General features: G+C 51.9%; 2 protein-coding genes across 3 annotated transcripts in view; both read right to left on the minus strand.

Annotated features, from left to right (window-relative positions):
• cdh16 (cadherin 16) overlaps nt 1-13,813 on the minus strand; it is a 35,376-nt gene extending 21,563 nt beyond the window's left edge. The window contains exons 1-7 of the mRNA XM_033035889.1: nt 13,684-13,813; nt 10,554-10,662; nt 9,585-9,683; nt 8,796-8,933; nt 6,790-6,928; nt 4,593-4,751; nt 2,328-2,524 (exon numbers count right to left, since the gene is read on the minus strand). Of these exons, the coding sequence (XP_032891780.1) occupies nt 2,328-2,524; nt 4,593-4,751; nt 6,790-6,928; nt 8,796-8,933; nt 9,585-9,683; nt 10,554-10,586 (765 nt within the window). The 5' untranslated portion in view covers nt 10,587-10,662; nt 13,684-13,813. The remainder of the gene's footprint in view (nt 1-2,327; nt 2,525-4,592; nt 4,752-6,789; nt 6,929-8,795; nt 8,934-9,584; nt 9,684-10,553; nt 10,663-13,683) is intronic.
• Nucleotides 13,814-16,652: 2,839 nt separating this feature from the next.
• rrad (RRAD, Ras related glycolysis inhibitor and calcium channel regulator) lies at nt 16,653-23,155 on the minus strand. 2 transcript variants are annotated; one of them, XM_033035891.1, is made up of 5 exons: nt 22,976-23,155; nt 21,215-21,513; nt 19,042-19,115; nt 18,368-18,572; nt 16,653-17,184 (listed from the first exon to the last, which is right to left on the minus strand). In XM_033035891.1, exons 2-5 carry the CDS (start codon nt 21,504-21,506, stop codon nt 16,907-16,909), a joined length of 849 nt encoding a protein of 282 aa, XP_032891782.1. In that variant the 5' UTR covers nt 21,507-21,513; nt 22,976-23,155; the 3' UTR covers nt 16,653-16,906. The 2 variants fall into 2 exon arrangements, with proteins under 2 accessions (XP_032891782.1, XP_032891781.1); XM_033035890.1 differs by having other exon boundaries at nt 16,656-17,184; nt 21,188-21,513; nt 22,976-23,151.
• Nucleotides 23,156-26,322: the final 3,167 nt, after the last annotated feature.

Consider the following 26,322-nt stretch of genomic DNA (forward strand, 5'->3'; position numbering starts at 1 on the left):
TTCCTCTCCTCAACCCTCACCACCCTCCCTTCCTCTCCTCGCCCCCTCACCCCTTCCCTCCCTCCCCATCATTCACTCTCTCTTCCCTAGCCCCTCTCCCCCCTTCCCTCCCATCCTCTCTCTCTTCTCTCTATGTTTCACTCTGTCTATCTCTCCGCTCTTTCACTATCTCTCCCACACTCTCTCTCTCTCTCTCTCTCTCCCCCCTTTATCTCTCTCTCTCTCACTCAAACAGATACATGGATAGGAAGTATTTAGATAGCTACAGTATGGGCCAAATGCAGGCAAATGGGGCAATGACAGTGCCAGCTTGGTTGGCATGGACAAGATGGGCTGAAGGACCTGTTTCCATGTTGTACTGCTCTGTGACTCTCTCCCCTACCGCAGTGAGGGACGTTCAGTGGAGGGTGGGAGACCGCAGTCACTTCTAGAGGGCGGCTGGGGATTTAGGATGAACATTTTATTGAGTGAGAGAAAAAGAGAGGTGGGGTGAGTGGAGGGAAGGGGGAGGGGCTAGTGAGGGAGGAATGAGATGGAAGGGGGGAGGGGAGGGGGGAGGGAAGCGGGTAGGGGATGAGAGAAGGCAAGAGGGGAGGGAGAGAGGGGGGAGAGAACGGGAGAGGGGGTGAGGGAAGGGGAGAGGGGAGGAAGGAGCAAGGGGAGAGGATCTAGAGGAAAGGGAGGGGAGAGGGATGGGAGGGAAGTGAGGGGAGAGTTGGCGAGAAAGAGGGAAGCCAGCATCTCCCGGGGTAACCGCCCGGAAAATCCCACCGAACGCCCCTTGGAAAATAACCTTTTATTGGGTTTTCTGCCTGGAATCAGCTCTGCTTCGTTCCACTGCTTGCTTCTTCTATGTTTAGATCCATCTCCAGCTTTAGTGTCAGTGAAAAAAATCCCATGCCCAGAGCAAACAGCTGCTGCTCCTAGTCGCACCGAACCCGCCCCCAAACCTCGGCTCCCCAGCTCCCCGACCCCCGGCTCTCCAAACCCCGACCCTTCAACCCCTGACCCTTCAACCCCTGCCACCCGGCTCTTGAACCCCCTGACCCTTCAACCCCTGACCCTTCAACCCCTGACCCTTCAACCCCTGACCCTTCAACCGCCGACACCCGGCTCTTGAACCCCCGACCTTTCAACCCCCGACCCTTCAACCTCCGACCGTCCCTCAGACCTCCAGCCGCTGCTCAGCTAACTCCCCTCATTCTCCATGATCACCACCACCTCTTGTTCTATTTGTGGAGCTGACAACTCAACAGCTCAGTTTAGTGTAGTGTTTAGTTTCATGTTGCTTCAATTACTTTTATTCCATTCAGTTCAGTTTAGTTTAATTTTAGTTAATTTAGTTTAAGATTGTTTTGTTTCATATTGTTTCATTTCATTTAGTTTAATTTAACTTAGTTTAATTGAAATCAGTTCAGTTTAATTTAATTTCATTTCATTTAGGGTGTTGTCTGTGTGGAGTTTGCATGTGACCACATGGGCTTCCTCCAGGTGCTCCAGTTTCCTCCCACATCTCAAAGACACGTGGGTTTGTGGGTGAATTGGCTGCTGTAAAGTGTGTAGGGAGTGGATGAGAAAATGGGATAACATAGAACTAGTGTGAACGGGAGATGGTTGGTCGGCGTGGACTTGGTGGGCTGAAGGGCCTGTTTCTATGCTGTATCGGAGGTTGGCTCCAGGGTCCGGTGTGTTTGAGCCCGAGGCCTCACTATTATGCCCTGCAGATCTGGACTTTGGTACTGAGGGGGGGAAACCACACTGGTCCTCATAAAAAGCCATGCACCAGAACGTGCAATAGACATCTGGGCAGGTACACGAATAGGAAAGGTTTAGAGGGATGTGGGTCCAACACGAGCAGGTGGGACTAGCTTCAAGAGTATTTTGGTCAGCATGGGCATGTTGGGCTGAAGGGCCTGTTTCTATTCTGTATGACTGTTCGCTACTACCTCAATGTAAGAAGAGTTGAAAAATCGTCTTGGTGCAAAACATCATCTAAATGTTCTCCAGAGATGCTGCCTGACCGGCTGAGTTACTCCAGCATTTTGTGCCCCTTTATCCTGTATCTGTACACTGTGGATTGCTTTATTGTAATCCTGTAAAGTCTTTCTGCGAGCTGGATAGCGCGCAACTAAAAGCTTTTCACTGTACCTCGATACACATGACAATAAACTAAACTAAACTCCTCTCCCCACACATCATCCACATCCCTCCAATCCCTGCATGTCCACGTGCCTATCTAAAAGGTGGACACGAGGAACTGCAGATGCTGGTTTACCTCGGTGTAGGAGCTGTCTTTATGCTCCTTAGTGGAGAGGAAGGGTCCTCACCTTTGAGAGAGGCAGTGGATAGGGACCCTCGTGGTTCTCGCGCACAGACACGGGGCTGAGGGGGACCCAGGTGTTTTGTGTCACGTTGATAAGGATGTGGGCCTGTGCGTAGTGGCCTTGGCTCAGGTTGCCCATGTCCTTCACCTGTATGGCCAGCTGGTAATGGTCAGCTATGTCCGCATCCAGTGTGGCAGCACCTGCAATCACACACAACCAGGTTTACGTTAGAGATACAGTGCGTAAGCAGGCCCTGTCGGCCCACCGAGTCAATGCCAGCCAGCCTTCACCCCGTACACTGACACTATCCTACACACTAGGGACGATTTACAATTTTTACAGAAGCCAATTAACCTACAAACTTGCACGTCTTTGGAGTGTGGGGGAAACCAGAGCACTCCCCCATTCAGTCATGGCTGATCTATCTTTCCCTCTCAACCCCATTCTCCTGCCTTCTCCCCATAACCCCTGACCCCTTTACTAATCAAACACTTGTCAATCTCCACTTTTAGAATGCCCATTGATGGCCTCCACAGACGTCTGTGGCAATTCAACAAAAATGTCATCCTTTGGCGAATGAAATTCCCCCCTCATCTCCTTAAAGCTACGTCCTTTTATTCTGAGAACAATCTTCACACAACGCTGGTCTGATTGACTTGCAGGGAGCAGGAGTGATGGAGAGGAACACCCTGTGTGCGTTCAGGCAGAGACTGACGGCGTTTCCAGCCCCCGCTGTTTAAACAAAGCATGTGTCAGCTGCCGCCCCCACCCCCAGCCTCTGCCGCAAGGAGACAGCTTGCCTCCTGTTCCCGTAACGCACGTCACCAGCAGCATCCCGGGTAAAACCTTATTATGTAGCCGCGGTGAATCAGCGAGGGGCAGAGAGACGGTGTCACATCCTGTGTGTGTGACACTCAGCCCTGAACACGAGAGTGGCCCAGTGTGAAGCAGCCGCTTGCTCTCTGTGTGTGTGTGTGTGTGTGTGTGTGTGTGTGTGTGTGTGTGTGTGTGTGTGTGTGTGTGTGTGTGTGCGCGTGTGTGTGTGCGCGTGAGAGTGTGTGTGTGCTTGTGCACATGTGCGCGTGTGTGTGCATGTGTCTGTGTGCACATGTGTGTTTGTGTGTACATGTATGCATGTGTGTATGCATGTGTGTGCGCATGCATGTGTATGTGTGTGTGCACATGTGCGTTTGTGTGTACACGTGTGTGTGCGTTTGTGTGTACACGTGTGCGTGTGTGTGTGTGTGTGTGCACATGTGCGTTTGTGTGTGCGGTGTGTTCATGTGTGCGTGTGCTAGCGTTGTCATGTTGTGCTTTATGCCTCGGGTGTGAAGAAGTGTCCCAAACTGAAACGTCACCCATCCATGTTCCCTAGAGATGCTGCCATGATCCGCTGAGTTACTCCAGCACTCTGTGAAACGTCACCTATCCATGTTCTGCAGAGATGCCATCTTACCCACTGAGTTACCTTGTGAATGTCACCTATCCATGTAGTCCAGAGTTGCTGCCTGATCCACTGAGTTACTCCAGCACTTTGAGTCTATCTTTGGAATAAACCAGCATGTGCATTGCTAGTTTTTAGACATTGTGCTGCTGCCTGGCTCCTCACCAGGCCACTGCCTCTGCTCCCCTATGGACAGCACTGGACCAACGCTGTCCATGGGGAAAGCAGACAGCACTTGGTGCTGAGGAGGTTTACCAGATTGATGTGTAGGAAGAAACTGCAGATGCTGGTTTACACCGAAGATAGACAAAAAAATGCTGAAGTGACTCAGCAGGACAGGCAGCATCTCTGGTGAGAAGGAATGTGTGATGTTTCGGGTCGATCTTCCATGTTCTGTTCAAAGGGGAACAGAACCATCCTATCACCAACTAGAGAGCGGTCCTGACCTCATTGGAGACCCTCGGACTATCTTTAATCGGACTTGACTGGAATTTATCTTGCACTAAATATTCCCTTTATCCTATATCTATACACTGTGGACAGCTCGATTTAATCATGTATAGTCTTTCTGCTGACTGGATAGCACAGAACAAAATAGCTGTTCACTGTACCTTGGCACCTGTGACAAAAACTAAACTAGACTAAGGTTCCATGTCCTCTATCCTATGCTCCATATGCCATGGCCTATGATCCATGTTCCATATTCTATGTCCTATGATCTATGTTACATGCTCCATGTCCTATGTTCCATATTCTATGTCCTATGTCCCATATTCTATGTCCTATGTCCCATGTTCTATGTTCCATCTTCCATGTTGCGTTACCTTCTGTGGTGAGGGTGAGGTGGCCAGTCTGCGGGTTGACCTGGAACATGTTGTCTGAGGGCAGTTCTGGCTGCTGGCTGATGATCTGGTAGCGGAGATCAGCGTTCGGTGTCTCGGCATCGTCCCGGTCACTTGCGACTACCTTCAGGATTCTGTACCCTGCAACCACAGACAGCCTGGGGTTACAGCAGGACAACCCCCCCCCCCCCCCCCCCCCCCCCCCCCCCCCCTCCCAGCCCCTCCCAAAACCACGCCTCTACCTCCCAATAACCTACAACCCCACACGTCTTTGGAGTGTGGGGGGAAACCGGAGCACCAGGAGAAAACCCACGCGGGCACAGGGTCACGGCTCAGAAAACCGCAGTTGCCCCAAACCCGAGACAAAAGTAGAATCTACTGGAAACACCCAGCGGGTCAAGCAGCATTTGTAGAGAGAGAAACACAGTCAAGGCACCAAGTGGTCGAGCTCTCATTAGAACAGATATCCCTCTAAAGAAACAAGGAACTGCAGATGCTAGTTTACCAAAGAAAGACACAACATGCTGGATTAACTCAGCGGGTCAAGCAGCATCTTTGGAGAACATGGACAGGTGACGATTCAGGTCAGAACCCAACTTCAGTCTAAAACATCACCTATCCATATTATCTGGAGATGCTGCCTGACCCTCTCAGCTACTCCAGTATTTTATGTATTTCTTTCGTAAACCACCAGCTGCAGTTTCTTGTTTCTATAGAGAACAGAGATCAGGAGAAATATCTCCCTTAAGAAGTGGTTAAACATTCCCCTCCTCCGGCAGCTCATTCCATATCCCCACCACTCTCTGTGTGGGAAGGTTGCCCCTCGGGTTCCTATTCCTTTCCTTCATTGCCCTACCCTGGGAAAGAATACACTCTGTGCATTCACCCTATCTATTCCCCTCATGATTTTATACAACCCCTCAGCCCCCCCCCGCCCGCCCATCCTCTCCTTGTAGCTCAGGCCGTCAAATCCCAGCAACATCCTCATAAATCTACTCTTTATGCTGAGAGATGGGAGGCACTATGTGCAGAGTCACTGCCTTGTAGCCCAGAGACCAGGGTTCAATCCTGACCACGAGTGCTGTCTGGGTGGAGTTTGCACGTTCGCCCTGTGATCACAAACGTTTCCTCCGGATGCTCTGATTTCCGACCACATCCCAAAGATGAGCAAAATGCTCATTAATTGATTGCCCTCGGTAAATTACCCCTAGTGTGTAGGTGAGGGGTAGGAGACTTGAGGGCACAGGAGTTGTATTAAGAGTGAAAATAGGCAGGGGAATGGGAGTGATGGGAACACTGAGTCTGCATAGACTCGATGGGCCAAATGGCCTCTCTCTCTGTGTCATAAGGAAATGTAGAGCAATGGTGCTGCTCAGTTCTACACGGGCACAAGACTAACATCTGATGACTCAATTCCTGAACATAAAACCTCAACAGTCATCTGTCTAACGTTTCAAATTATATGCTGCTTTACATAAATATTAACAGTTTAGCGGCAGGAATGGCTGAGGCTGTGAGCGGTGATCATGCATCAATGAGACACGTCTCCCGGGAAACCAGCAGAGATTGTTGCTGGCTTGTTAATCTCCCCACAGTAAGTGTGTGTGTGTCAGAGAGAGTGTGAGACAGAGTGTGAGAGAGAAAGTGCGCGTGTGTGTGAGAGAGTGTGTGTGAGTATGTGTGCATGAGTGTTTGCGTGTGTACATATGTGAGATGTGTACATATGTGTGTACATGGGTGTATGCATGCATGTAGATGTGTGTGCATGTATGTGCATGCATGCGTGTGTGCGAACATTAACAGCAACATGTCCGGCACTCCAGAGAAAACAATCCAAGTCTGTCCCTCCTCTCCCTGTCGCTAATACCCTCTAATCCAGGCATCATTCTGGTGAACCTCCTCCGCACCCACTCCAAAGCCACCATGTCCTTCCTGTAATGGGGCGACCAGAACTGCACGCAATAGTCCAAATGCAGCCTTGCCAAAGTTTTATAAGAGAAAAAATCTTAAACTGCTGAGAGGGTGGGCAAGGGGATGGTGCGGTGGGAATATCTATGATAGGGCGAGGCGAGGGCTGTCGCTGGGCTGCGGGAGGGGAAAGAGGGAGATCAGAGACAAAGGAATGGACAGATGCATGAAATGCAGAGGCGCAGGCAATGCGATGAAACCTTTTGGTTACCTGCAGGCGCTCCCATGTAGACGCGGGCTAGAAACGTGTCCTGTTCAAACTGGGGAGCATTGTCATTCCTGTCGGTGATGTTAATGGTGATCGACACGGGCTGGTCCAGCTGTGCACCCTCATCATTCACCACAGCAACCTAGAGCAGGATGTGTAGAGTCAGGAGTGACAAGTGTGAGGTTTATTATTGTCACATGTACAGACCTGCTGCCTGACCCACTGAACACTTTGTGTATTTCCTTTGTGTTCTTTTTTTGTGTAAACCACCACAGTGGCGCAGCGGGTAGAGCCGCTGCATCACACCGCCAGTGACCCACGTTCAATCCTGACTACGGGAACCGTGTGTGTGGAGTTTGCACGTTCTCCCTGTGACTGCGTGGGGTTTCTCCGGGAGTTCCGGTTTCCTCCCACATCTCAAACACGTGCAGGTTTGTAGGTTAATTGGCCTCTGAAAATTGTCCTTAGTTTATAGGGAATGGATGAGTAAGTGGGATAACATAGAACTAGTGTGAACAGTGATCAATGGACAATGTGGACTCAATGGGCCGAAGGGCCTGTTCCTATGCTGTATCTCTAAACTAAACGAAACTATTTATTATTGTCATGTGGACCAAGGTCCAGTGAAGAGCGTTTAGTTGCATGCTCTCCAGTCAGCAGAAAGACTGTACATGATTATAATCCAACCATCCACAGTGTACAGATACAGGATAAAGTCCAATTAAAATTAGTTCAAGGGCCTCCAATGAGGTAGATGGTAGGTCAGGACCGCTTTCTAGTTGGTGATAGGATGGTTCAGTTGCCTGATAACAGCTGGGAAGAAACTGTCCCCGAATCTAGAGGCGTGAGTTTTCACACTTCTGTACTTCTTGTCTGATGGCAGAGGGAGTGACCGGGGCGAGACTGGTCATTGATTATGTTAGTGGCCTAGCCGAGGCAGCGTGAAGTGTAGATGCAGAGTTGAACTAAACTAAACTGAAGGGGCAGCATGGTGGTGCAGCGGTAGAGTTGCTGCCTCACAGCTCCCGAGACTCAGATTCGATCCTGACCTTGGGTGATGTTTGTATGGAGTTTGTACATTCTCCCTGAATTAAACTACACTAAACTAAACTAAACTAAACTAATAACTAAACCTCCTCCCTCCGAAACAGTTTAACGACCTCCTCTCTCACTGCCCCCCCCTCCCCCCCCTCTGTGATTCCCCCTTCCCTCCAACTCCACGACCACATCCTAACCCAGACCTGGTACCACAGCCACGTTTGCTTTCTCGAGACTTGCCCGCGCCTCCATCTTGTACCTCAATTCATCCCTTCCCACCCGAACCACCCCCTCTCCGGGCACTTTCCCTCACAACCGCAGGAAATGCTACACTTGTCGCTTTACCTCCCCCCTTGACTCCATTCAAGGACCCAAGCAGTCTTTCCAGGTGCGGCAGAGGTTCATCTGCACCTCCTCCAGCCTCATCTGTTGCATCCGCTGCTCTAGATGTCAGCTGCTCTACATCGGTGAGACCAAACGTAGGCTTGGCAATCGCTTCGCCGAACACCTCCGCTCGGTTCGCAATAACCAACCAACCTGATCTCCCGGTGGCTCAGCACTTCAAATCCCCCTCCCATTCCGAATCCGACCTTTCTGTCCTGGGCCTCCTCCATGGCGAGACCACCATGGTCTGAGGACCACTGTAAATTGGAGGAGCGGTATGAACATTGACTTCTCTAATTTCAGGTAGTCCCTACTTTCTCCTCCCCTTCTCAGCTCTCCCTCAGCCCACTGGCTCCACCTCTTCCTTTCTTCTTCACACCCCCCCACCCTCACATCAGTCTGAAGAAGGGTCTCGACCCGAAACGTTGCCTATTTCCTTCGCTCCATAGATGCTGCCTCACCTGCTGAGTTTCTCCAGCATTTTTGTCTACCTTAAACTAAACTACACTAATCTTAAGGAAAGAGCACCCGATCCTTAATCCTGCCAGACCAGTATCAAGGGAGAGTTCCCATCCCCAGCCACCAACCTGCAACTCGTAGCTGCCCCTCTCTTCCCGATCAAAGGAGGAGCGGGAGAACAGGAACGTCTGCCCTTCGATCCCGAAAGTCCCGTTGTAATCGTCCTCCAGTCTCAGTCTGAAGTCTCCACTGGTGTTGGTCTCCACCTGGAGCGGGAAAGGTGCACCCACACTGAGGCAGTACCTTGACCCCTCTCCCACCCTTCACCTCTTCCCACCCCGCCCCCTCATTCCCACTTCTTCACCCTGGGGACAATACAACCTCCCCCCCCCCCCCACCACTCCCACCACCGCACCACCGCACTGCCCCTCGTTAGTTCCTGACCCCCCGTCTTCTCCCACAACTCACATCTGGGAGCCTTTACTCATGGAATTCCAGTGCTGGTTAGCAGGAGCTCCATGTTCCCGCAGATCCCACAACATTCCCACATCGTTCCCACACAATTCCCACAATATTCTCCCAGTATTCCCAAAACATGCCCAGTCCACAGTTCCCACAGCATCCCCACGGTTCCCACAGTATTCCCAGTTCTCACAGCATTCCCATAGCATTCCCAGCTCCCACAACATTTCCATAGTTCCCACATTCCCAGTTTCCACAGCATTCCCAAAGCATGCCCACAGATCCCACCACACTCCCACAGTTCCCACATTTTCCACAGCTCCTCCAGCTTTCCTACAACATTCCCACAGCATTCCCACAGCATTCCCACAACATGTGTGTTGTGCCCACAGCACCGTGCCCACAGCTCCCTCCCTGCTGTGCCAACTCGCTGCCCTCTGGTGATGACCCCTCACCTTTGCCAGGAACCAGGGGAAGTGTCCGTCGTAGTTCTCAGGCACCGTGACAACAGTGGCTGTCGACAGAACTCCGAGCAGGGTCATCAGCGCACACACCTGGTCGGAAACAAACGCCTTAGCAACCAATTTCCAACCCTCGTCTCCAGAGCATTAACCAACGATGTTTTAATTCAAAGACACAGTGTGGAAACAGGCCCTTCGGCCCATCGAGTCCATGCCGCCCAGCGATCACCCGTTCACACTAGTTTTCTGTTATCCCACTTTCTCACCCGCTCCCTACACACTAGAGGCAATCCACAAGCCCTGGAGTAAGCGAGGAGCTTGGGCCGATGGGAGGGTGAACTGGGGTAATGCCTCCAGCACCTTCAAGGTCGGCTACAGGAGGCAGCCCAGGAACACAAAGATGGCTGGGCGAGGAGAGGAGAGTCAGTTCGCAGGAACAGCTCCAGTGGTACCTGGACGTGGCGCGGACAGTCGAAGCCGAAGAACCGAATGGAAATGAGGCCGAAATGTCAATAAACCGAAAGAGTCCGAAGACGAAACACCTACTAACCAAAAGGGCGGGACGCCTGAATGCAAACGAACCGAAAAGCTGCGTCGCCTAAAAGCAAACTTACTGAATGACCGCTCTGTCGAAACGCCACCTACCCGAAAGGCGGCGTCACCTACAAGCCAAAGGACCGATTGCCGCTCAACAGAAAAGTCCAACAACAGACATGAGAAAAATTGGTAAAAGTCTCAGAAGAGAGATAAAAAGAGACAGAAAATGAAAGGAGAAAGGTTGGTGGTGACATTGGGCAGCAGTGTGGTGAGTTCTCTAGATTCAGATTCAGATTCAAATGTTATTGTCATTGTGCAGTGTACAGTACAGAGACAACGAAATGCAGTTAGCATCTCCCTAGAAGAGCGACATAGAATCTAGTGCGGATAGAGGGGTTTTGGAGGGGCGGGGTGGGGGTTACTGACCTGGCTGCAGTGTGGGACCCCCGCTGCAGTCATTATGCTGGGTGTAGAGGAGGGGGGTGACGTCAGCTGCCTGTGAGTCCCGGCGGTGAGGACGGAAGTTCAGTAAACCCTGAGAAAAGGCACATGAGCGAGAGTCAGACACGAGGCTCAGGCCTGGTGGAGGCGGGCCTTAAACCAGCAGCGGCCATTTCACCGACACCCCAGCAACGACCTTGTACCGACGGCAGAACCATAGCAACTCCACACTCCTCACATAAACCTCTCCCTCCCCGCTATCTCTCCACTCCCTCTTCCTCTCCTCTCTCCCCTTCATTCTACCCTTCCTCCCTCTCGCTCTCTTACTCCCCTCTCTTTTTCACTCTCTCCCTCCCCCGCTCCCCTCTGCCTCTCTTTCTCTCCTCCACTCTCTTTTCTCCCTCTCCCAGTCCTCTCTCACCCTATCCACTCCCCCTCTCTCCTCTCTATCTCATTTTTCCTCTTTCTCTCTCCCAATCTTTCATTATTCTCTCTTTCCCCCACTCTCCTTCATTTATATTTCTCTTTATCCATCTATAACAACTTCCCCCTTCCCTGTCTCCCTTACTACCACCCTCTGCCTCTTCTCCTCCTAGTACTGTTCTCCCTTGCTCCACCTGTCAGCCTCTTGTTCATTCTTTCTCTCCATTTCCACCTTCTCTCCCTCTCCTTTGACCTTCAATCTCACCTTCCCTCTGTCCACACTCTTCCCCCTTACTGTCTCCTTGTTCATTCTCTCTCTCTCTGTCAGTATGCCTCTGTCTCTCCCTCTCTCTCCATCTCACTTGTTCCCTCACTGCTCATGTTTCATTCTCATAACCTCCTCATTTTCTGCTCATTCTCACCCCTTCTTGTTTCACTTCTCCCCCCCCCCCCTCCCTCTCTCTCTCTAATCTGAGCCATTCCCATCCATTTACACTGTATTTTCCTTCCTGTTCAGTTTTATTTCCACTTAGTCTTGCAGCAGCAAAATAGCTTCACAACAAATTACTTGGATCCAGGGTGACCTTGGTTGTAACACAAACTGTAACGCAAACTATAAAACCGCTTCAGTAAACTACAAAATTGCTCTCACGTGGTTATTTTTTCATCGTAAAGAAACCCCAAGTAAACTTGTTCTCGAAAAATACTTCCAATAACTATTCATTAAACAGTACAACACAGGAACAGGCCCTTTGGCCCACAATGTCCGTGCCGAACATGATGCCAAGTTAGATTATTCCCCTCTGCCTTCACCTGCTCCATACCCCTCCATTCCATGCACATCCATGTGCCTGTCTAAAAATGTCTTAAATGCCATTATCATATCTGCCTCCACCACCACCATCCGTGGCAGCATGTTCCAGGCATCCACCACCACCACCCTTTGTGTAAAAAACTTGCCACGCACGCCTCCTTTACACTTTCCTCTGCTGGCCTTGACGCTGACCCCTCTAGTCCTTGACATTTCCACCATGGGGAAAAATAAATTCTGTCTGCCCCATCTATGCCTCTCTTAATTTTATACACATCTACCAGGTCTTCCGTCAGCCTTCAACGCTCCAGAGAAAACAATCTCCTCACGTCAAAGTTTCTAGTGCAAAGATTCTGAATATTTCCCCTAAATGTTGGCAGATGAGACGTGAACCTTGTGTAAACCACCAGCATAATCACCCTGGTCTCACCTGGGTGACTCCCTCTGTTCCTTTCTCCCATCAGGCAAGAGGTACAGAAGTGTGAAAGCTCACACCTCCAGATTCAGGGGCAGTTTCTTCCCAGCTGTTATCAGGCAACTGAACCATCCTATCACCAAGTAGGGAGCGGTCCTGACCATCCATCTACCTCATTGGAGACCCTCGGACTATCTTTAATTGGACTTTACTGGCACTGAACGTTATTCCCTTTATCCTGTATCTGTACACTGTGGACATTTTGATTGCAATCCTGTGTCGCTAAAGGGATCAGAGGGTATGGAGAGATGGCAGGTACAGGATACTGAGTTGGATGATCAGCCATGATCATATTGGATGGCGGTGCAGGCTCGAAGGGCCGAATGGCCTACTCCTGCACCTATTTTCTATGTTTCTATGTCTTTCCGCTGACTGGATAGCACGCAACAAAAACTTTTAACTGTACCTCGGTACACGTGACAATAATAAACTAAACTAAACTGGTTATAATGGTGCGTCAGTCAGGATTTCCCTGTACACGAGGTGTCAGGTTGAACAGGTACAGTTGGCTGATCACTTCCCAGGGTATGAGGAAGGGTCTCGACCCGAAACGTCACCTATTTCCTTCGCTCCATAGATGCTGCCTCACCCGCTGAGTTTCTCCAGCATTTTTATCTACTTTCCAGTTCCCTCTCTGTTCCGCTACACTCCAACGGCTCTTCACGCCTCCGCTCACTTTTAGTTTTGGTCTTAAAGTAATCAACAACAAAGCACCCAGACAAACTAGTCTTACCTGTCTCTCGGCGAGTCCAGCAACTGTGTGAAAACCTTCTTATAACCTTCTTATAATTCACCGTTAATCATTGACCAGACCAATCCTATGGTCACCACACTGGTTCTTTTTATTTTATTATTTCACACCCCACACAGCTGACACATCTTTGATTTTCCAGAAGAGAGAATCAGAGGGGGAGGGGGGGGGGAGCAGGAGGTATTGGATACAAAGGGGGAACAGGCACAGAGAGAATAAAACAGGGGAGATGGAATGGACATGGGGAGGATAGGGAAAAGGTGTGTCAGAGGTAAACGGAGACACACACACACACACACACACACACACACACACACACACACACACACACACACAGGGAAGGAGTGTGGGAAATAAATGGAACGAGAGAGAGAAAAAATATAGAAAGATAGTGTGGGTGATAACGAGAGGGAGAGACTGAGAGCAATGGAGAGACAGAGAGAGACAGAGACAGACAGAGAGACAGAGACAGAGAGGGAGAGAGATAGAGGGGGAGACCGGGACAGAGATAGTCAGAGAGTGACAGAGAGAGAGAGATATGGCCCGAGAAGGGGAGACACAGGACATGAGCGAGAGCCAAGGACACCAGCGTAGAGAGTTAGACAGAGTAACGAGTTTTCCCTCTACATGATGCCGTTTGCCACAGCCTCCTCACCTCTTGGTGTGCGTGAGTCTGTGGCCCAGGACCATGGGCAACTGGCAGCCGCGCCCAGTCACTGCTGTGCCAAAGCTATGCCGAGCTGTGGGCACCGATGCCACGCGGACGGCAGACGACAGAGTCCTGCTGCTGCTGCTGCTGCTCAAGGGCACCAAGGGATGGGAAATAAACGTTGGCCAGTGGAGCCAATGTGCACACTGTGAGCACATCAACATAGGGGCGAGCAGAGAAAAATAAATAAACAGTGGAGAGAGAAAGAGAGGGTGCGGCAGAGAGAGAGAGAGAGAGAGAGAGAGAGAGAGAGAGAGAGAGAGAGAGAGAGAGGGTGGCAGAGAGAGAGAGAGAGAGAGAGAGAGAGAGAGAGAGAGAGAGAGAGAAGATAGAGAGAGAGCGAGAGAGGGAAGGAGGAGGGAGAGAGAGAGAGAGAGAGAGAGTAGAGGCGGAGGAGGGAGAGAGAAGAGAGGGAAAAGATGAGAAAGACGAGAATTGAGAGAGAGAGAGAGAGAGAGAGAGAGAGGGATGAGAGAGAGATGAGAGAGAGAGAGAGAGAGAGAGAGAGAGAGAGGAGAGAGAGAGAGAGAGAGAGAGAGAGAGAGAGAGAAAGAGAGGAGAGAGGGAGAGGGAGAGGGAGAGGGGGTGAGCAGCGGGGACCGAGAGGGGAGAGGAAGAGGGGCAGAGAGAGGGAGAGAGGAAGGGGGGAGAGAGAAAGGGGAAATAGGGAGAGGGTGGACTGAGGAAAGGGGAGAGATGGAAGTGAAAGAAGAGAGTGTAGGGCAGAGAGATATGGAGAGAAGAGGGGGCAAGAGAGAGTGCAGGAGAAAGAGGGGGAGATAGAGAGAACAAGAATGGAACAGAATAAGCCAAAGAAACCAAGAGATTGATGACAATACATCTATTGATGCTCCTGACACATCATCAATGATGTAATCTGGGGTCATTGGGTGTTTCGGGTCTTTCAACATCAGACACCCCCACCCAGGCGACCCAGCCGTGGTTGATCAGACCATGACTTGTGTTCAAATAGAAAAAGTGAAGGGGAAGAGTGTGGGAGAAAGACAGAAACACAAACAGCAAATGGAAACAGAGATACAGAGAGAAGCACAGAGTGTTGGGGAGGGAGAGGGTGGACAGGACAGGGCAGGACCAGAGCTCATTCATACCCACAAACAGAGGCAACTTCACCATCCATGTGTCAGTATTTTCTATGAAAAGGGAAGTGCTGCTTTATGTTCAGCCTCTCCATAAACCCCCAGGAGCTCGTGGCTGTTTTACGACGCACAGCTTCCAGGTGAAGTGAGGAAAGTTTCAAGGAGATGTGTGGGGCAAGGTTTTTTACACAGAGGACAGTGTGTGCCTCGGGTTGGTGGTGGAGGCAGATATGATGCTGGTGTTTAGATGATCTCTAAACCTCTCCTGTCCATGTATACATACAAATGTCTTTTAGCCCAGATCTTTTAGCCTTTTAAACACAGGTGGGGGTCTGGAACGCGCTGCCGGGGGTGGTGGTGGAGGCAGATATAATAGTGGCGTTTGGAAGACTTTTGGATAGGTACATGGATATACAGCGAATGGAGGGGTAGGCAGATGAGATTAAACTTGGCATCATGTTCGACACGGACACTGTGGGCCGAAGGGCCTGTCCTTGTGTTGTACTCTTGTGTGTTCAATGACAGATTTGACAAGTCATGACTGCACTTTGTAAAAGGCTGATACTCATCGCAGCTCGATCCATAAACTGGATGACGCGGGTGGGGATGCAGTCAGTGGCGCAGGGCGCTGGGAGAGACGGGTCACTGACGGAGCTAGATTAACGTTGGCCGAGATACAGACAGGGCGCTGGGAGAGAGAGGTTACTGAGGCATGGTGTGAGGGAGCTGGATTAACGTCTGTGGGATAACACTGCCGATTTAATGACTGTTTCCAATATGGAGCAAGTGTGACATAATTGTTCTTCCCACTGAAAGAAACATAGAGAATAGGTGCAGGAGTAGGCCATTCGGCCCTTCGAGCCTGCACCGCCATTCAATATGATCATGGCTGATCATCCAACTCGGTATCCTGTACCTGCCTTCTCTCCATACTCCCTGATCCCTTTAGCCACAAGGGTCACATCTAACTCCCTCTTAAATATAGCCAATGAACTGGCCTCAACTACCTTCTGTGGCAGAGAATTCCAGAGATTCACCACTCTCTGTGTGAAAAATGTTTTTCTCATCTCGGTCCGAAAAGATTTCCCCCTTATCCTTAAACTGTGACCCCTTGTTCTGGACTTCCCCAACATCGGGAACAATCTTCGACACACGTGAAAAATCAGCACACATATTGCAATACTTAATAAATTTTATTTTAAATACAAAAATTGATATGTAAACAGTTAGGAAACCATTGGAATACAATAATATGAAACAGAAATAAACGAGTGGGTTTCTCCGTGAACCGCGGTGATGGTGTCATTATTGCTGTTATTCACAAAGACCAGACATGACCCAGTGTTGCCCGCGATGTACGAGCCTGCGCACTTCACGGGTCGATGGACCCCTCTTTGGTATTCCGCCTATAACTCCAGAAAACTCGCACAGACGCACAGCTCTGATGATCCGACTACAACTTGTGTCGGTCAATTCACTAGACCAGGGTCTGGGCTCTGTCTGTGTCTATTCACTTTATCCACTGTCCCCAAATGCCCCACTCACTCCCCCCCCACCCCCCCCCCCCCCCCCCAGCGCCACAGCCCCAACACAGTGGTAGAGCCGCTGCCTCACAGTGCTAGAGACCCAGGTTCGATCCTGACCTCGGGTGTTGTCTGCGTGTGGAGTTTGCACGTTCTCCCTGTGACCGCGTGGGTTTCCTCTGGGTGATCCGGTTTCCTCCCACACTCCAAAGACGTGCGGGTTTGTAGGTTAATTGGCCTCTGCGTGGGAAGTGGGTGAGAGAGTGGGATAACATGGAAACATTGCGAGGAACCGCAGATACTGGTTTATACAAAAAAAAAGACCCAGGCTGTGTACGTGTCAGGGGTCAGAGGTTAGAGCAGGGCTGTGGACAGGTCAGAGCCAGGGCTGTGAACAGGTCAGAGCAGGGCTGTGAATGGGTCAGAGGTCAGAGCCAGGGCTGTGTACGGGTCAGAGGTCAGAGGCAGGGCTGTGGACAGGTCAGAGGTCAGAGCAGGGCTGTGAATAGGTCAGAGGTCAGAGGCAGGGCCGCGGGCACCAGTCGCTGGTCAGAGCACCGACAGGTCATGGCAGGACTTGGACTTCTGCCTGAAGGCCATCTTCTTGTTGTTCCTGGCCACCAGGCGGCCGAGGAAGCGGCGTGCCCTCTGGCCCACACTCTGCCGCCGCTGGCCACTGGCCTGGCGCCGCTCATTGTCCTCCTTGCTGTCCCGGCGCAGGCGGATCTGCCGCGTGATGCCCTCGAACAGCTCCCGCACCCGGTGCTGCAGCGCCGCCGACGTCTCGATAAACTTGCAGTTGAACACCACGGCACACGATCTGCCCTCTGGGGGAGCACAGCACAGCACACACAGTCAGCAACAGATCGTCAACAGATCCACACACACACACACACACACACACACACATGTAGCAAGGAACTACAGATGCTGGTTTACAACCAAACATAGACACAAAAAGCTGGAGTAACTCAGGGGGTCAGACAGCATCTCTGGAGAAAATGAATAGGTATGTCTGAAGAAGGGTCGCCACCCAGAATATCACCTTCTCCAGAGAAGCTGCCTGACCCGCTGAATTACTCCAGGGTTTTGTTTCTATCAGACAGACAGATATGCCAGACAGACATGGCAGGCGGGTAGACAACATCCAGACGGACATCACAGACAGACAGGGCAGACCGCAGGATATTAATTCCTGATCAGAATGGAAATTTTTAAAACTCATAATTCTTGATTTTAAAGGGTGTTTGGGGTTATGGAGGTGAAGGCAGGAGAATGGGGTTGAGAGGGAAAGATAGATCAGCCGTGATTGAGTGGCGGAGTAGACTCGATGGGCTGAACGGCCTAATTTTGCTCCTATAACCCATCAGCATGAGACTGCCTCCCAGATCAGAGATAGAATAAACTGAAGGATGGGGCTTTGGGGTAGGGGGGGGGGGGGGGGGGGATTAGAGAGGCGCGAGTACCCGGAAGACACTGCTGGGAGGAGAGGTGAAGGCAGACCCACCGACTGTTTAAGAACTGCCTCGGCAAGGCCTCCAGCATAATCAAAACTAGTCTCACCCCGGCTCCTGCCTCTTCTCCCCTCTCCCATTGGAGAAGAGGTACCGAAGTGTGAAAACGCACACCTCCAGATTTAGGGATATTTTTCCCCAACTGGTATCAGGCAACGAAACCATCCTATCACCAACTAGAAAGCCGTCCTGACTTACCATCTACCTCATTGGAGACCCTCGGTCTATCTTTAAATCGGACTTTACTGGACTTTATCTTGCACTAAACATTATTCCCTTTATCCTATATCTGTACTCTGCGGATGGCTCGATTGTAATCACGTTTTGTCTTTCCGCTGTAAGTAGTGTCTGGACCAGACCCCATCGCTCAGGTGTACAAGGCAACGGGACAGGGTTACAACGGGTGGGTTCCCACTGGTCAGCATGGACTCGATAGGCCGAATGGCCAGTGCCTCTATTAAACTGAGAGGGAGCGCCGGGGGTGCGGGGAACTCACCGTCCACGGACACCTCACGACTGCGGACCAGGTCGGTCTTATTGCCGACCAGGATGATGGGGATGTCCTCGGACTGCCGTACCCTCCTCAGCTGGATCCGCAGCTCCGACGCCTTCTCAAAGCTGGCGCGGTCCGTCACTGAGTACACAATGATGTAGGCATCGCCCAGCTTCATGCACTGCTCACCCATACACTGGCTCTCGTCCTAGAAAGGTGTGAGACACGTTTTAGGCTCATCAAAGAAACAGTTCAGCACAGGAATGTGTCGGAAGGAACTGTAGATAGACACAAAATGCTGGAGTAACTAGCGGGACCGGCAGCATTTCTGAAGTCTGAGGTCCTTCAGACTGAAGAAGGGTCTCGACCCAAAACGTCCCCCACTCCTTCTCTTCAGAGATGCTGCCTGTTCCGCTGAGTTAGTTCAGCACAAGAACAGGCCATTCGGCCCACAATGTCCATGCTAAACATGATGCCATTTAAACTCATATCTGTACGCACGTGATCTACATCCCTCCATTCCCTACAAACCGGTGTAAGTGAGACACATAGTGCAAGAGAGAGCGCGCGAGAGAGATTGAGAGCGAGTGAGTGTACATGTGTGTACACAATAGCGTGTGCCCAGAGGCGGACTGGGCTGGCGGCACAAACCGGTACCACGGGGATCGCGCACTGACCTGTTCCCACGTGTCAAACACCATGAGATTGGCTTCCTCCCCGTCCACCATGATTGTCCTGTCGAATGCATTCCCTGCAAGGAAGAAGATTGTGTTTAGACCGGAGTGCTGCAACACTGTGGAACACTCCCCACCACACCGAACCTGTGCCATGAACTCCTGAACCCTTGCCCTCTCCCCCTCTCTCCCGCTTGCTCCCACACCTCTCGCTCAAACCCCCTTGACATTGAAGGACAATGTATAGATTGCCTTTCCAATTTGCGACCATTTCGCTGAATACTTGCCCTTGGTCTGCCAAGGCCTGCTGGATCTCCCAGTTACTAATCACTTTAACTCCCCTTCCCATCCCCATCCTGACCTTTCTGTCCTGGGCCTCCTCCACTGTTAGAGTGAGGCCGCCACCACACGCGAATTGGAGGAACAGCACCTCACATTCCGCTCGGGCAGCTTAAACCCCAACCCTGACCCACTGTGTTACTCCAGCACGTTGTGTCTACTTCTGCCTCTCCAATTGCCTGCTAGATCTGCACACTAGGTTTTGGTGAGAAGTATACAAGGAGGGACAAGCTACCTCAATCTCACCATTTAACAGAAATGGTTGCAACTGACCACGTGTTATCCCGACTGCAGTCTTCACCCCCTCACTTCTGTCTACATTTCTCAGATTCTCCTTCATCCTCTCACTGACGCCCAGATTTGCATCTTCACCAACCCCAATGTTATTCCACAAGTATACAACCGTACCTCCTGGGGATCTGGCGATTACAGGCAACATTACACTTCTACCCTCTGCTTCTCCAGACCTGAGACTGAGACTGCCTCACCCCTCCCTCCACCATCGCTGGAGACCGTAGAAGCAAAGAACAGCAGACGCTGCTTTATACTCAAATAAAGACACAAACTGCGGCTCAGGCAACATCTCTGGAGAAAAAGGATGGGCGGTGTTTCAGGCCAGGACCCGCCTTCAGACATTCTTCAGAAGAAGAATGTTCCGATCCGGAACATCACCCCTCCATGTTCTCCAGAGATGCTGCCTGACCCGCTGAGTTGCTCCAGCAGTTTGTGTCTGGCTGAAGAGGTTATGTTTGATGTTCATTAATTATTTACAATTCAGATTCGACAAGCTAGCTACTTGCGGGGAAACCCTGATCTCAGGCTGTGGGTTCTATTAATAACTCCAGCGGACCTTGCTGTTTTCTGCCCAGTGTCAGGAGACGGTTCAGGGCTAATTTTAACGGAATCGATTAAAGGGTCAGGTTTCCAGATTGAGTGAGTTGCAGTAATGGGTCTGAAATGTGGGGAAGTCCGGGCTGGGGACGGGACAGGAGGCAAGGAAGACTTTTCTAAAACATCGCTCGCAACTTCGGAATGCCTCCGTCTGTTCATAGAACATAGAGCAGTACAGCACAGGAACAGGCCATTCGGCCCACTATGTTTGCGCTGTACACAATAGCAAGGTACACACTAAATGCTGGAATAGCTCAGCGATACAGGCAGCATCTCTGAAGAAAGAGGATGGGTGACGTTTCGGGCAGGGTTGTGACCTTGTCACCTATCCATGTTCTCCAGAGATGCTGCCTGGCCCGCTGAGTTACTCCAGTACTTTGTGTCTATCTTTGGAATTATACAGCATATGCAGTTCTTTGTTTCTACATGATGCCAAGTTCAACTGATCTCATCTGCCTACATGTGATGCACTTCAATGTGCCTGCTTATGAGCCTCTTAAACGCCACTATCGTATCTGCCTCCACCACCGCCACGAGCAATGCGTTCCAGGCCGCCGCTGCCCCAAACTTGCCCGGCACATCTCCTTAATCCCCCCCCCCCCCCCCCCCCCCCCGTCACCTTAAAGCTATGCCCCCTAGTGTTGGACATTTCCACCCTAGAAAAAAGGTTCTGACTGTCTCTACGCTCCTCAAAAGTTCTACGTTATCCCACTTTCCCATCCACTCCCTTCACACCAGCGGCGATTTACAGAGAGCCAATCATCCTCCAAAGCCGCGTGTCTTTGGGATGTTGCAGGAAACTGGAGCCCAGAGTAAACCCACGCCGTGACATGGAGAACGTACAAACACGGTACACACACGACCTTAGGACTCTGCCACTACCCCCCCCCCCCCCCCCCCTTCCTCCCCCTCCCCTCACCTCTGCCGTCTCCCTCGTGGTTCTCACCCTCCTCTAAGCCGCCGAAGATCCTCGCCAGGCTTGTCTTGCCGACGCCGCGGCCGCCCAGCACCAGGACTTTGTAGGGGCCGGAGCCCGACTCGCTGCCGCTCGACCTGACCGAGTCTGAGGAGCCGGGGGTCCAGGTCGGTGGCAGGGCCGGCTCGGGGCGACCCTCGCCCGTCGCCCGCAGCTCCCGCTCGTCCACCGGCATGCTCCGCCGGTGCAGCTGCGCCTGAAGCGGGGCGCTGGACCGTCGCCGCTCCGCCGCCCGGCTCCGCTCTGGCTTGTTCAGGGTCATGTCCGCTCTGCCGGGAGGGAGGGGGAGAGGAGAGAGGGATGGAGAGAGGAGAGGGTGACAGGAGGCAGGGCAAGAGAGGATGGGGGGGGGAAATGAGGGAATGAGGGAGGGAGAGGGGCGAGAGGAGAAATGGAATGAAAGGGAGAGAGGAACGGAGAGAGAGAATGGAGAGGGGGAGAGAGCGGGAGAGAGAAGGGGAATAGAGAAGCGTGGGAAAGAGAATGAGGAAAGGGAATAGGAGAGGGGAAAGTGTGGAGGTAGAGGGGAGGAAGGGAAGGGAGAGCGTGGGAAGGGGAAAGGGGTGATGGAGGAGATGTAGAGAGGTGGGAGAAAGGGAAGTGTGAGGTAGCGAGAGCAGACAGGGACAGGAGGATGCGGGGAGAGAGAGGACGGGGTGTTGAGGGAGAGGGAGGGTGGAGAAAGCGGTGAGGGCGGGAGAGAAATAGGGATAGGAGGAGGGAGACAAGAGAGAATGAGGACAATGCCGCCACAGGAACCCCGCGACACCCGGCGCCGGACACTTACAGAAAATAAGGGATCGCGAATCCACCCGTGTCCACCCCTCGGTAAGGGGGCCCCTCGGTAAGGGGGGGGGGGGGGGCGGGTGATGGAGCACAGCGCTGTAAGAGGAGCGGTACTGAGGGAGCGCCGCGGAGGCAGAGAGAGACAGTGAGGCGAGCAAAGGGCGGGGGGTCGGGCAGCATCTGTGGGTGGAGGTGGACCGACCCAAAGGATGGGTCTGGTCTGGACCCAAGCGTCCGTCCCCTCCTCAGATGCTGCCCGACCCACCGAGTTCCTCCAGCACTTTGTGTCTTTTTCCGATAATCCAGCATCTGCGGTTCCCGCAGTTTACATTTAATTCCGCGGACCAATCTTTCAACGCCAGCCCGGCCAGGGAGCTTGTCCTTCCGCCATCCCCAGCGCCCGTTCCCGCAGCTCCCTCAACCCCCACCCAATGTAGGGCGGCACATGGAACTGCAGGTGCTGGAATCCGGAGCAAAGCACAACGTGCTGGAGGAACACGGGAGGGGCCGGGCAACATCACGGGTCGGGCAACGTTTCGGTTCCGGACCCTTCTTCAGGCCGATGGGGGGGGGGGGGGGGGGGGGACGGGACAGAATGAAGCCTCACCGCTCTCTCCGCGAACGCTGCCCGAGCTGCCGAATTCCTCCGGCGCTCTGTGTCCCGCTGGGGTAAGTCATTAAACGGGAGACAAGGGGTTCCTGGCCGTCTCCCAGCCAAAGCGCGAGGGGCCGGAGGGAAGGTTGCACGGTGTGGTCCCATGCAATGGAAACACTAAGAACTGCAGGTGCTGATTAACACCGAAGATAGACACAAGATGCTGGAGGAACTCAACGGCTCAGGCAGCAACACTGGAGAAATGGATGGACGAAGTTTCGAGTCTTCAGTGCGGGCTAGGACGCCTGTCCGAGTCCGGACCCCGGCCCTTCTCCCCCTCAGCTTCCTACCTGCCCGTCTGCTTTCCCGTGGGTCGGCTCTGCGCTCTGTATCTCTCTCTCCTCCGCTCGATCGTTCACGGTGCCCGGCTCGGCGCTGTCTGCCGTGCCCGCTGCACGCTGCGCTCTATTTATACCCGGTGGCCCAGTGAAGTCAGCCCTGACATCAGCCGGCGAGCTCCGAATAGCTGGCGTTCCGTTTCTCAGAAATCCCCTGCCCGCCCCCGCCCCCGCCCCCGGCCTTGCCCTGCCCTGCCCGCTCCCTGCCCTGCCCGCCCCTACACAGCGGCCACTCGGCCAGGGGTGTCACAGCCTCGGCGGACACCTCCTAGGAGGGGGTTTCCCGCTGCGATTTGCATCCTGGCGGCAGAGGGAAATCCAGCAGGGAGTGGGAATACCTGGAGGGATTGTTAGGACTGGGGAATTCTGCTGATTGGGAATTCGGATGGGATTGGGAATTCTGCAGGGAGTGGGATTTTAATCCTGCTGGCAGCGGTAATTCCAGCTGGGATTGGAATACGGGGAAGGGGTTCCCTCGTGCAGGGAGAGGCTTCTTTCCTGCAAGGGGTTCCCTCATTCAAGGGGTTCTCTCGTACGGGGGGGGGGGGGGGGTTACCTCCTACAGGATGGGGCGTTCCCTCGGGCCGGATGGGGGGTTCCCTCCTGCAAGGGGGGATTCGTGCAGGGAGGGGTTGCCCCGTGCAAGGAGGCCCCGGCTGCCCACGTTTGCCCCCCCCCCCCCCCCCCCCCCCCCCCGTGTCTCTGCGCACCGCAGCAAGGTCAGACCGTCTAGACGAGACGAGAGCGAAGGGAGACAATGATGATCGGATCATCCGCTGCTCGCTGGCAGCCCGCCACTTGCACTGACTGGCCTGGGAGAAAATCCTGGAAATGTTTAGGAAGGAACTGCAGATGCTGATTTAATCCGAAGAGAAGACACAAAATGCTGGAATAACTCAGCAGGGCAGGCAGCATCTCTGGAGAGAACGAGTGGGTGACGTTTCGAATTACTCCAGCATTTTGTGTCTATCCTGGAAATGTTCCTCCTTCGGGGTCGATAGGGTGGGTGCTGAGGCTTTGTTCCGACAATTGTCATACGGCAGGGAAACAGACCCTTCGGCCCAACTCGTCCATGCCGACCAAGTTGCCTATCTCAGCTAGTCTTCCCTGCCCGCGTTTAGCCCATGCCACCTCTGAACCTTTCCTATTCATGTACCTGTCCAAGTGTCTTTTAAATTCACCCTATCTATTTCCTTTAGGATTTTATACACCTCTATAAGATCACTCCTCAGCCACCTGCTTTCCAAAGAATAAAGTCCTAGCCTACCCAACTTCTCCCTGTAACTCAGTCCCTCAAGCCCTGACAAAAACCTCGTAAAACGTCTTTGCATTCTTTCCAGTTGACCAATATCCTTCCTAAAGCAGGGTGACCAAACCTGAACACAAAACACCAGATGCAGCCTCACCAAGGTCTTGTACAACTGCATCATTACGGCTCAACTTCTATACTTAATACCCTGACTAATGTAGGTCAGTGCACCGAAAGCCTTCATGGCCACCCTATCCACCCATTAAGCCACTCCTAAGTCCCGCTGCTCTGTAACACTCCCCGGAGTCCTGCCATTCACTGTGAAGTTCCTGCCCTGGTTTGACTTCCCAAAATGCAACTGAACTAAACTACACTCTATCAGCCATTCCTCTGTCCAATTGCTCAGCTGACAAAAGTTTCAGTGAAAAAAAGTGTGGACATTTACGAATGAAATGAAGACCTGTTTCCCAGAGGTCGTTGACAGTGGCGATGAGCAGTTTTCAATACCATGGAATGAGGAGACATGAGCAAAACTGGTGCCTGGAGTGATGGCGTGGGCTGGAGGGGAGAGGGGGCGTTGGGCAGAGGTGCAATGCTGGCGCTGGAGAGGGTCCAGATAAAGTTTACGAGAATGTTCCTAGGAATGATTGGGTTAACATAAGATGAGCGTTTGGCAGCACTGGGCTTGTACTCACTGGAGTTTAAAGGATAAGGGTGGACCTCATCGACACTTACCAATTAGTGAAACACCTAGATAGAGTGGATGTGGAGAGGATATGTTTACTAGTAGGAGAGTCTAGGACCAGAGAACATAGCCTCAGAATAAAAGAAAGCTTTTTTTTTAGGAAGATGAGGAGGAATTTCTTAGTCAGAGGGTGGTGAATCTGTGGAATTCATTGCCACAGAAAGCTGTGGCCAAGTTAATGGATATTGTTAGGGCAGAGAGATAGATTCTTGATTGGTGCGGGTGTCAGGAGTTATCCAGTCAGCAGAAAGGCAACACAAGATTAAGCTGTACAGATACAAGATAAAAAGGAATCACTTTTAGTGCAAGATAAAGCCCAGTAAAGTCCAATTAAACATAATCCAAGGGTTTCCTATGTGGTAGATGGGAGGTCAGGACGGCTCTCTAGTTGTTGATAAAATGGTTCAGTTGCCTGGTATTACAGCTGGGGAGAAACTCTCCCTGAATCTGGAGGTGTGCGTTTTCAATGTTCAAGGAATTTAATTCTTCCGTTGCTGATACACGTGACAATTAAACTCTTGACCACGGATCTGGAGAGTTGCTCCATATTAAGGTCGTTAAGGTCGGTACAATAACAATATTTAAAAGACATTTGAACAGGTACATGGATAGGAAAGGTTTAGAGGTATACGAGCCGAACTCAGGCAGATGGGACATCTTGGTCGGAATGGATGAGTTGGGCCGAAGGGCCTGCTGCCGTGCGTATGAGTCAGTGACGAGGCAGCTGGTGTCTTGGATTAAGGGTGAATCATCGCCTTGGAGCTGGACCTGTCTTCCGGACTGTATGACTGCAGTGTCTCACGTGTGAGTGAGACGTTGCTGCTGAAGCTGGCTGAGTAGGATCTGAAATCAATCTTTGCACGTACAGAACTTTTTATTTAGCCCTGACATAAGTGGACAATGAATATTCCACCATGTGCCGGGCAATTGACTTTGGTGTCATTTTACATTATATTACACGTCGTTGGTATTTTTACACAGCGAATGACGTATCAGATTATATAGAGTTACAGTGGAATATACAGTGCCCATTGATTCCGGCTCCCTTCCCCATTAACCCTTGGATTGCTGTATGTTGCAGACTCCTCGCCAGTGAATCCATCTACACCACGCCGTCTCAGAAAAGCAGACAATATAATCAAAGATTGTGCTAAACGGTCTCGATCCGAAATTGTTCTCCAGCGACGCTGCCCGACCTGCTGAGTTACTCCAGCACTTTGTGTTTTTATGTGTAAGCCAACATTTGCTGTTCTTTGTTTCCACATAATCAAAGACTTCCCACCCTGGTCATTCCTTCCTCTCCCC

The sequence above is a fragment of the Amblyraja radiata genome, chromosome 17, assembly GCF_010909765.2.
Source record: "Amblyraja radiata isolate CabotCenter1 chromosome 17, sAmbRad1.1.pri, whole genome shotgun sequence".
Taxonomy (NCBI): Eukaryota; Metazoa; Chordata; class Chondrichthyes; order Rajiformes; family Rajidae; genus Amblyraja; species Amblyraja radiata.

What these genes read in the sequence shown, in the direction of transcription:
- rrad (XM_033035890.1), bottom strand. Translation starts at nt 21,506, where the DNA reads ATGACCCTGAACAAGCCAGAGCGGAGCCGGGCGGCGGAGCGGCGACGG. An exon ending in CCACGAGGGAGACGGCAGAG is followed by an intron (nt 19,116 to 21,187) that starts GTGAGGGGAGGG and finishes TCTTCCTTGCAG; the next exon opens with GGAATGCATTCGACAGGACA. An exon ending in TGTTTGACACGTGGGAACAG is followed by an intron (nt 18,573 to 19,041) that starts GTCAGTGCGCGA and finishes ACACCTTTCTAG; the next exon opens with GACGAGAGCCAGTGTATGGG.